The 11,311-nt window shown below is 39.5% G+C and overlaps 2 protein-coding genes across 2 annotated transcripts in view; one reads left to right on the top strand and one right to left on the bottom strand.

Annotated features, from left to right (window-relative positions):
* The window catches only part of ESM1 (endothelial cell specific molecule 1), a 38,899-nt gene extending 36,187 nt beyond the window's left edge, over positions 1–2,712 (bottom strand). The window contains exon 1 of the mRNA XM_012437576.3: positions 1,324–2,712. The gene's annotated coding sequence lies outside the window, so the exon portion shown is untranslated. The remainder of the gene's footprint in view (positions 1–1,323) is intronic.
* Positions 578–10,762, top strand: GZMK (granzyme K). Its single transcript, XM_012437575.3, has 5 exons — positions 578–746; positions 1,107–1,254; positions 6,758–6,908; positions 7,689–7,958; positions 10,398–10,762. The coding sequence occupies exons 1-5, from the start codon at positions 683–685 to the stop codon at positions 10,557–10,559; spliced, it is 795 nt and encodes a 264-aa protein (XP_012292998.2). The 5' UTR covers positions 578–682; the 3' UTR covers positions 10,560–10,762.
* Positions 10,763–11,311: the final 549 nt, after the last annotated feature.

The raw sequence follows: 11,311 nt of genomic DNA on the forward strand, positions 1-11,311 counted from the left end.
TCAAAAATTTGTGCCAATGTTCACCTTTAATAACATTATGAAATCTCATAAAAATATAACTAAAATTTAACCAAATTTGAGCAAACTTAGAGAAAAGGCATGAGTAGGAATGTTTGCTGCAAAACATATGGTTTTCTCTGGATGGTGCTCAGGCTTTAGCTAAGCCACATTGTGAAGTAACCATGATCTGTGCAAGGTCCATGTCTCCCTTCATCATAAATCTATGTCCAAATGAAAAAGAGAGAAGAATGAAATATGATAGGCACCATTTTGTGCCAGGAAAAATAGTAAATATTGCTTTAAAACAATGCACACCTTTGAACTCTGTCTGCAACTTCATTACATTCTTATGGCACAGATATTTTTAATTTATAAATGTTATATATGTAGTACAAATTTCATTTATACCACAAATACTCTGATACAGATATTAGAGATGGTATCTCCAGATATGAGTCTATGTCGCACATACCTCTCCCAAAAAAGTGCTAAAAGCACACAACTTAACGTCCTCAAACTGATACATACATTTACATTTAGATGTGAGAAAAATCTTAACCTCTAGAGCACTTGTGGTTAGAAAGTCAAAACTTGTAAGAACAAAATTCAGTCTTCAGAATCTTCTTCCTTCGTCATAGGATCAGAGCATTTCATCTGGCCTTCTTAAATCTAAGTCTTTAAAATGACTATGTTTTCTTCTTTCTCTCCGTTTTTCCTAATAGTTGGAGCTTATATGACTTCTGAGTGTAAGTATCTCCTATACCTACATGTAAACATTAAATGACTTTCTAATGACTGTAGTGTTATATTATAAATAAAAATTATTTTTGCAATCCTGTAAGTATCTCCTATATCTACATATAAATATTAAATGACTTTCTACTGACTATATTGTTATATTACAGATGGAAATTATTTTCACAATCATTTCTATCTTTCTGAACTGCAATGCACTATACAAATTTTTCATCAGTAAAATTATTGTAACTCTTAGATAGGGTTGTTGTTTCTTAAGGTTTGAAAATAATAGAGACTGTCAGTGGAAGAATTATATGAAACAGTTTGTTTAGATCTTTTGTGTGATATCTTTTGGTCTACTTTTGTAGGTTTCAATATGGAAATTATTGGAGGAAAAGAAGTGTCACCTCATTCCAGGCCATTTATGGCCTCCATCCAGTATGGTGGACACCACGTTTGTGGAGGTGTTCTGATCGATCCGCAGTGGGTGCTGACAGCAGCCCACTGCCACTACCGGTAAGTCCTCCATACTTTTCCAGGCACGTGTTTTTCCTGCAAGTTATTATACCTAGAAGAGAAGCTTACCTCTCCTGAGCGAGAATTTGATCAACTCTTAGTTTCTGTGGTCATTACCAACTGGTGGGGTTTATTTACCTTCTTCCACATCCATGCTTTCTGGCCTGGGTTTTCCTTTTCAGAGAGATCTGGGTTGCTTTTCCCAGGCAAGACATTAGATAAATTCAAGTTCTCTGTATAATGCCAGGGAATACAGCAACAGTAATCCTTGAAGCAGCAGCGCTCTTGATCTTGCTAGATCACACTGCTCAAGAGGAAATCAGACAACCTGAGCTTGCTCTGTGCTCTTAGCTTCCCCATTTTACAAAGGGGTAATAATCGTATCACACCTGCTTCATGGGGTTTGAGAATTAAATAGTATCTATTTCAGTATTTTAGCATGCTTGGCACATTTAGGAAGCATAAAAAGTTGCAGCTTTGATCATTAGTATTAATACGTATGAGAAGCCTACTTTGCCACTCCTAACAGTAACTACTTACCCCTCACAACTTTCCTGGGTGGAAACAAACAAGTTATCTATCACTTCTAAAAAGAGAAAGATAATGAGATAGTTATTTTTTGGGATACGTAGAATGAAAGCTTTTCTGAAGATGAAGTAAAACCTCCCGAAGTCCATTTCAGCCTAGGATTCTCTCACATCAGCTAATAAAGCACAAAACCCCTCTTGGGATGCTGCAATCATCACAAAAGGAAATGCCAGTAGAAAACTAATGTGATATTTGTTGTTTTGTTTGTTTGCTTGGGTTTTTTGGTTTTGTTTTTTGTTTGTATGTATGTTTCCTTATGTCTCTTGCCTAATAAGCTGAGACGGAGGCCTCTCCCTTTCTTTCACGTAAAGATCTATCTCAGCTGTAATGGTTTGCTCTCTAGGCATTGTCTATATTTAAACAGAACAACTGAATTGATTTACTTCTCCATGTTTTGGAGGTTTTATGTGATTGCCCCATTTAAATGGAACTGTTTGATCACAAATTAAAAGTTTTGAAGCCTGCAGACAGGGAGATCTTCTGCTATCTCTAAATAGCAAGCCACTTATTTCCAATTTAATATGGTTACTTCATTTACATGGGGTTCTTGCCCTCATAGAAATCATACTCTCATCCCCATCATTTCTCTCTTCTCCAGGGCACTTGGCCCCTCGAGACCAGAGAGGCAGAGTGGGGAACTGTCAATAAATGTTCATTTGATGCAAAATATGCATATCTTCAAATATACTCATGATACACATTCAAATGGTCTATAACCTCCCCAGACACAGAACTTAACTTCTAAATGTTCAGCAAATGCTAGACAGAAAGAAGGAAATACGTTGAAGGATCTTTCTTTCTTTCTTTTTGTTTTTTTGTTTTTTTGTTGTTGTTGTTGTTTTGCTAAGCCTGAAACATGACGTATGAAAATGTACTTCGCTAGCCATAAAGTGTTATAGGAAGTTAAATAATATTACTAAGTTGAATTTTAAATTTTGTCAAGTGGATTTAACTCAGAAGTGGATTCCCAAATTGGGGAAAGAGATTATAAAAAAGACTAGAGAGAGGTCTTGGAGGTTTTTTTTCCTTAAAACAAACTATTGCTAAATATCATTTTTAATGGCTGGAGTATAAAGAACTCCAAAATATGTAGATCAAATTTCCTCTACAGGACACTTGGGTGTAAAAAGTAGGCAGATCGGTGGTTGGAAAAATATTAAGCTTTATGAAATTCAAAATATTTGTGAAATAGCTCAATGGTGGCTTCCCGCAAATGTACTCTCCAGTATCCTGTGGGAACAGTTTGCCCCAAGCCTCTCTCTCAGCAAAATTGTGAAGTGGGCCAAACCTGGGAGTGCTCCTCCTCACCAGCCGTCCACACAGTTCCTCCCTCAGTATCCTGGCCCCTTTATTAGTTACCATTCAAATATAAAAGGAAACTGGTAAAAATGTCTTGTACAAACTTATTTTCAGCGTTTTTCACTTACCAGAGGCAAAACTCTCACCAGCTGTTCTTCCCTATCCTCCTGAGTCTCCCCCAGTGCCCACCTCACAGAGCACTTCCCCCTGTCCCAACCTGCCTAGGGAGTTGTTAGATGGAACCTTCTATAGCTCTTCCACATGGCCTCATTCCATCTCAAAGACTCAAGGCTCCTGGAGAAAAATGGTTCAACGTTCAGGCTCTAGATTCAAGCCAACTGAGCTTTAATCCTGCCCGGATTTGCCTCCTAGAGGCAAACTTCCTCAAGTTTATTCATATACCTGAATTTCAATTTCTTCATCTATAAAATGGGGATTGTCATAATACCTATCTCACCACGTTGTTGTGAGGTTTAAATGAGGGAAGCTATATAAAATGCTTAGCATAGAACATAAAGAACCTAGATGTTATTGAGTATTGTTATATGATTATCTGTGCCTTCCATGGTAATAACTGAGAAACTAATCTGATGTTGATGAGATAAGACTGGGAAACACTCCCTGTCTGACAGCCAAGTTCTTCTCCCTCTCTCTTAGGCAAGAGAAATCTCCAAGACATAGGGACCCTGCCTTTGCTGCCAGATCTCAAGGGGTGGGTCTAAGCAGAAGTACTGCTGAGCATCCAGGCAGGCTGGCAGAGAAAAGAAGAGGCTTGAAGAGGGTTGGCACGGGACTCAAAGAGGGGTTGAGGAAGGAACACTGGACTGGGAATCACCAGAAACCAAATTTGGGTCCTGATTCCCCTATTTTGAGGCGTGTCACCTTGGACCAGTCAAAGAACAACCTTTTACTGGTAAGGAATATACAGCCTGAGAAAAGTTGTCATTAGGCTCAATCGAAGCAATGTTTACAGATGTCTTCAGCAGACCTCCTATAAGCCACACTGTAGTTCTGCTCTGTATGTGGTTCTTTTTCAGTTAAGTTCAGGGTAGGACACAGGAAACCACATTTTACACCAACACCTCCAGGTGATTCTGAAGCAAGTCTGAAGACTGCACTTGGGGAAACATTGTGTTGTGCAGTTAAAAGGCAGGGTATTATTACTTCTCCTCTGTGTGAATTCAGACTTCAGTTTAGCTAAGGAGGTGGGATCCCAGAACTCAAGTAATTCCAGGTATCCTGTGGGCAGAAAATTTGACCTCTGTAGCACAGATTACAGTTGAAGAGTATCTAGAAATTGAAAGTCCAGTGGTCTGCTTGGGTTGTTTTTGGTCTTAACATGTCCCAGTGGAGACAAAAATAACCAAAACATTTCAAAGGCAATAACTAGCCAAGGAAATTAGTAAAAGATGAAAGAAACCCAGACATTTTTCCAGCGCCCCTCCCTTAGTGAAAATCCACCCTCCACACCTTGTATTTGTACCTCGCAGCCGCCTTTGTGTGAGTTGTCTATGCACGTGCCCACCTTACTGTTAGAACATTCATCCTGGAGATTTTATATCATCCTTCTCCTACAAAGTTTTGGGTTTAGTGGGTATGTTGAATTTGAATCCAAATCAATCCTAGGAAATCCGATCCACATCCTATGAGAAATTTCAACCCCATCCTGATTTTGCAATAGGCAAACTTTTCAACAAATAGAGCTGGAATTCCCAAAATAAATCAAAATAAACTCTTTTGGTGGAAAGCAAATGACCAAAAAGTGGTCATTCCAGGCAGTCACAGCTCTGCCATAAGCAAACCCACCCCACCACAGGCATTTGCTCATTTTCCAAATCTGAAACAATCATGTCTTCCTTTTTCTATATGTTTCTGGGCTCTTTATAACTTTTATTGATCTTTATTAATCTACATGCATGAGTATGTGTGTTTTTACTGCAATCTGCTTTGGTAGCTTTTTCAAGTAGCAAAGAAATAGTTACACATAGACAAATAAACAGAATTAAAAGATCTGAGGTGGCTTTCATAAAGACAGACACTGCAATGGGATATATCTGCAGTATACAAACGGCTCTACGGTACTGCCAAAATCTCCAAAAAAAATTTTTCTACTTTATCACTGCTATAAATGTAATTTTATCCAACAAAGAGTAAATCAGATTAATAGTGGCACTATTGAAACAATGGTATTAGAACTGCGTATGACCAGAGATTTAAAAAACAAACCTGGCCAGGCAGAGTGGCTCACACCTGTAATCCCAGCACTTTGGGAGGCTGAGGCTGGTGGATTACCTGACGTCAGGAGTTCAAGACCAGTCTGGCCAACATGTCAAAACCCCATCTCTACTAAAAATACAAAAATTAGCCGGGTATGGTGGCACACGCCTGTAATCCCAGCTACTCAGGAGGCTGAAGCAGGAGAATCACTTGAACCCGGGAGACAGTAGTTGCAGTAAGCCAAATTTGCACCACTGCACTCCAGCCTGGGCAACAGAGCAAGACTCCATCTCAAAAAAAAAAAAAAGTTAAAAAAAAGCTAAAAAACAAATCTGTTTCTTCACCTGACTCACCAGTTCGTACCCTCAAAATCTCCCTGTTGGAATGGTTACTAACCTTAAAGTGTCTTCATTTCAAATTAGCACTGTTTCCTCACAGTTTGAGGAAAGTTTTCCTTTCTTGTCCAAATCTTCATTCTAATTGAGGGACAGGATACATGTGGATGAGCAAGTGTATGGTGGGGGTCTTAAATTTTTTTATTTTTATTTATAGTTTTAGAGATAGGTCTTGTTGTATCACCACTGCACAATCACAGCTCACTTTAGCCTCCAGCCTCTGGGCTCAAGCAATCCTCCTGCTTCAGCCTCTCAAACAGTTGGGACTATAGGCATTCACCACGGTGCCTCGTTAATTTTTTTTTTTTTTTTTTTTTTTTTAGAGCTGGGGGTCTCACTGTGTTACCCAGGCTGGTCTCAAATTCCTGGCCTCAAATGATGATCCTCCCACCTCAGTCTCCCAAGTTGCTGGGATTATAGGTGTGAGCCACCACACCTGGCTATCTTAATTATTGAAACACTTAATGTTGGGAAGATAAAAAATTTCTGGGGTTCTGGAGATGATAGTGGTGGACGAACAACAATATACATGTCATTCATACTACCAAATGGTACATTTAAGAATGGTTAAAATGGTAAATTTTGTTACATATGTTTTAGCACAATAAAAAAATATTAATTGTAATTGGTGTAAATCTCAAACTACAAACTCAAGAAATGTAATTTCCTTTATTTTAACATAAATGAACACAATTTTGTTTTACACTTGATCTAAGTCAAGTAGGATTTTCCTCCTTTTTCTTCCCCCAGTTGGATACAAGTTCTGATATTCTTTTGCAATGCCAGGGAATTGGTTTGGGGTGGGATTAAGGACAGGTCATTTGGCCCTTAATATCAAGTCATGCTGGGGTCCACTGAGACCTTCGTCACTCTACCTAATCGTAAGCAGGTTACCTTGGAGATAGCCCTTGTTTCTCTATGTATATAACCCTCTCCACCATCTCTACTCCCCACTGGGGGATTTGGAAATCATTCTGCTGCTTTCATGCTCTTTGCTTTTTTAGGTTTGCCAAAAGCCAGTCTCCCACTGTGGTTTTAGGCGCACACTCTCTCTCAAAGAATGAGGCCTCCAAACAAACATTTAAGATTAAAAAATTCATACCATTCTCAAGATTTACATCAAATCTTCCATCAAATGATATCATGCTGGTTAAGGTAGGTAGTAGCATTGCCTTCCTTCAATTTTGTCAACATTTTTATATAGGATGGCTCAATTAGGTAAGTCACACACACAAAAGCATTTTGTTAGCACCTTCCCCATGTTTGAGGTGATTCTGATATATTTTATAAGGGCCCATGTTATTCCTTATACAGCCTTGAAAGAAACAAGAATTTATCACAAATGCACCAGGGCTGTGTTTATACAAGGAAAAGCCACTTCAATGCTCACATATGTAGGAGGGGAACATCTTCACAGGCCCAAGGATCCACACTGACAGCTTTTCTCCCAAATGCTTTTCTCATTAGCAAGTAAAAAATACTACAGTTGTTTATACAACAGAGCCAACCAACTGACTTCAGGGTTCAGCAGTGAGTTACAACTTAGTCTAGACCACACTTAGTCTAGTCCAAACTTAGTCTAGACCATACTCAAGGGTCCTATCCAGCAGGAAGCAGCCCAGCCCTCAAAGTCATGACCTATGGATGTTATTCCACACAAAACCATCCAATACAGGGCAAAGGCCACTTTGCTCGAGACTGGATAAAATTCCTGCTCTCTATAAGCTTCCTCCCCAAGCCTCAGTGAGCTCCTCGGGGAGTAAAGAGCACGGTCAGAAAAGCAACAACCACAAATGCAGCTGCAGGCCACCATCAAAGTAGATTCCAGGACAGGGACGCCCGCCTAAGGCAGAGGGACCACACATACAACGCACAGGCTAGCACCAGAAGACTACTGGGAAAGAATGATAATTCAGTCTTTTTTCAATCTGTCAGCTTCAAACAGCCGCAAAACTCAACAAGCATGTCCAGCTGCTACACCCAAGCTCCAAAACCTCTCTTAGATCTGGAAGCAAATGCCAGGTTACTGGCTGGGGAGCCACCAATCCAGATTTATTACGCCCTTCTGATACCCTGCAAGAAGTCACTGTTACTGTCTTAAGTCGAAAACTTTGCAACAGCCAAAGTTATTACAACCACGACCCTTATATCAGCCAAGACATGGTCTGTGCAGGAGATGCCAAAGGCCAGAAGGACTCCTGTAAGGTAAGCATCTCTCTTTCAAACAGGCATCTCGGAGCACTGTACAGTAGCCAAGTCTTTATTGCTCATTGACACTGAGGAGGAAGGAGGGACATAGAGAAAACAAAACCACAATTCGAAAAACTTTCTCTCCATTCCTGCACAGCATTCTCTATTCTTTTTCATCTACCCATGTGACTGAAGTGTAAAAACTTCCCAGTGCTTCATAAGCACCCACTAAATGTTTGTTAATCAGGGTAATAGACTAGATCTGACAACTTTTACAGGATACCTATGAGAGGTGTTATCCTCCTTAGAAAGTCTATCAACAGGCCGGGCACAGTGGCTCATGCTTGTAATCTCATCACTTTGGGAGACAGAGGTGGGTGGATCACAAGGTCAGCATTTCGAGACCAACCTGGCCAATATGGTAAAACCCCATCTCTACTAAAAAAATACAAAAATCAGCAGGGCATGGTGGCATGCACCTGTAGTCCCAGCTACTCAGGAGGCGGAGGCAGGAGAATCGCTTGAACCAGGAGGTGGAGGTTGCAGTGAGCCGAGATTGCAACACTGTACTCCAGCCTGGGTGACAGAGTGAGACTCCATCTCAAAAAAAAAAAGAAAGAAAGTCTACCAACCCTGAAGTCACTAGTGGTGATTAGAAAATAACTTATTTAAACAACCACCTTGCAGATTAATCAATAAGGTCTTACAAGACTCAAATGCAAAAAGCTCAGTTATACAGTATTTGTTTCATAAGTAATGTTGACTGACTGTCTTTGTCTGTTTGGGCTGCTATAACAAACTACCATAAACTTGGTGGCTTATGAATAACAGAACTTTATTCTATTCAAGATCAAGATCAAGGCACCAGAAGATTTGGTGTCTAGGGAGGGCCTACTTTCTGGTTCATAAACGGCTTCTGTTTACTCTAACCTCATATGGTGGATGGGGTGAGGGGTCTGTCTTAGGCCTCTTTAATAAAGGAACTAATCTCATTCATGAAGCCTTCACCTCCATGACCTAATCACCTCCCAAAGGCACTACCTCCTAATACCATCACCTTGGGAGTGAGGATTGCAACATATGAATTTGGAGGAATCAAACATTTAGACCATACTGCTGACTAACAAAATGGAACAAAAGGCCGGGCATGGTAGCTCACACCTGTAATCCCAGCACTTTGGCAGGTGAAGGTGGGTGGATCCCTTGAACTCACGAGTTCAAGACCAGCCTGGGCAACATAGTGAAAATGTGTCTCTAAAAAAAATACAAAAATTAACCAGGCATGGTGGCTCATGCCTGTAGTCCCACCTACTCAGGAGGCTGAGGTGGGAGGATCACCTGAACCTAGGAGGTTGAGGCTGTAGTGAGCCAAGATCTTGCCACTGCATTGCAGCCTGGGTGACAAAGTGAAACCCTGTCTTAAAAAAAAAAGGAACAAGTCGTTATATTTTTCAAAATCTTTTGTTTATTGAGATGGTAAGGAAAAAAATATGTGTTCACATTTATATGAACTGTACTAATATGTAGCACAAATGAATTACTAATTTTTAAAAAAATTAGAATATAGTATTCATCTCATACCATATTATTAGGGGAGAGGAGATGATGACTTCAAATGTCTTGTGCATCTGCAGTACCCAAGACCATCTCCCTCCTAAACATCTGTTAACACGGTTGACCAGAGTACAAGGCATTGTAGTTTGCAATGTGAACATCAGCACAGAGAAAGGCTGGTCTTCAAATGTAAAAGCCAGCTCTTCATCAGAAGGCCATGCCATCCCATCTATAGCTCTTTCATTTCACTTGATAGAATTTAGTTACATGTTTTGCTGTTAGAGTGAGTCTTCAAAAATCATTTCATTCACTAAGTATTTACTAAGTATGGTACATATACAAATACATAGCACTATGTCCAACCATGTGAGGATGCAAAAAAAAAAAAGAAAAGAATAACAGAGAACATATAATTCCTGCCATCAAGACATTTACTACAATACATTGCTATTTTCTGCTAGTCTCAATAGCAACCTGATTTTAGGTCTGTAAGCATCAAAATGAAATATACAATTTTAAAAGATTATTTTATTTCAGTAGATTATTTAAAACTTTGTGTATTCTTTAATAAATGAAAGTCAATAGTCATTGATTCCCAGAGGAATGTAGACTAGATAGGGACAAAACAGAGACATTGACATGGACATAGAGACAGAGGCAGAAGCCTGATCATAGACAGAGACATAAACAGAGAAGCAGGTAGGCAGAAACATAGACCTCAACAGAGACAGACACATAGAGAATCCATACTGAGTAAGAGGCAGTGTCAGACACTCTTCAGGACATAAAGAAAGCAGGGACCCAGATAAGAGTCCTTTGAGCAATCAACAGTTGGTGGTTAAAAAAAAAAAAATTCTCAACAGCTTCTCACCATGTATTTGCCCTTTTTCTTCTTCCCAGGGTGACTCAGGAGGCCCACTGATCTGTAAAGGTGTCTTCCATGCCATAGTCTCTGGAGGTGATCAATGTGGTGTTGCCAAGAAGCCTGGAATCTACACCCTGTTAACTAAGAAATACCAGAATTGGATCAAAAGCAACCTTGCCCCATCTCATGCAAATTAAGTTACAAATGATTTTCTTGGATGCATTTGCTTATTTTTTCCTAATATGCTCGCAGGTTATAGTTGGATGTAAATAAAGCAGAGCACAGATGGGGTCCATTTTTGCACCTGTATTTTATTAAGCAATCAAGTTCTTTCTCACTTGTATCACTCATGTATTTCTACCTTGCTGGTCTGATTTTAAATAAAATTTAGAAGACTCCCTGTTTGTCTTTTATCACGTGAAGTAATATCTGCCCCCATTCTACCCACACTCCCCACAGGGCAATAAGGTCACTGAATAAAACAGTAACAGTACCACTTTCAACCGGGTTTATGCTGTGACTTCTGCTAGATCATCCTAAATTATTGGGTTGTTTTCTTTTCACTGTTGCAAGAACATTTAACATGAGATAGGCCCTTTCAACAAATGTTTAAGGGTAAGATATAGTGTTGTTGACTATGGGCCTGATCTGGCAGTGCAGATCTCTAGAACTGCTTTATCTTATATAACTGAAATTTTATGCCAGTTGAATAGCAGCTCCCTATTTCCCCACCACCCCCATCCCCTGGCAACTCCATTCTACACTAAGCTTCCTTGAGTTTGTGTTTCTTAAATATAAATCATAAATATAAATATCCCAATTCAAGTAAGTAGCTTATACAAATATTTGGAAAGTATTTCTTACTGATATATGTTGCATTTTGTTCCAGAAAGGATTAAAGCAATGTACAAAAATGCCTGCAATAAAACAAAATGCAGAATTAAAAATA

This window comes from Aotus nancymaae, unplaced genomic scaffold, assembly GCF_030222135.1.
Source record: "Aotus nancymaae isolate 86718 unplaced genomic scaffold, 86718_ANA_hifiasm-v0.15.2.pri h1tg000014l, whole genome shotgun sequence".
In the NCBI taxonomy this organism is placed as follows: domain Eukaryota; kingdom Metazoa; phylum Chordata; class Mammalia; order Primates; family Aotidae; genus Aotus; species Aotus nancymaae.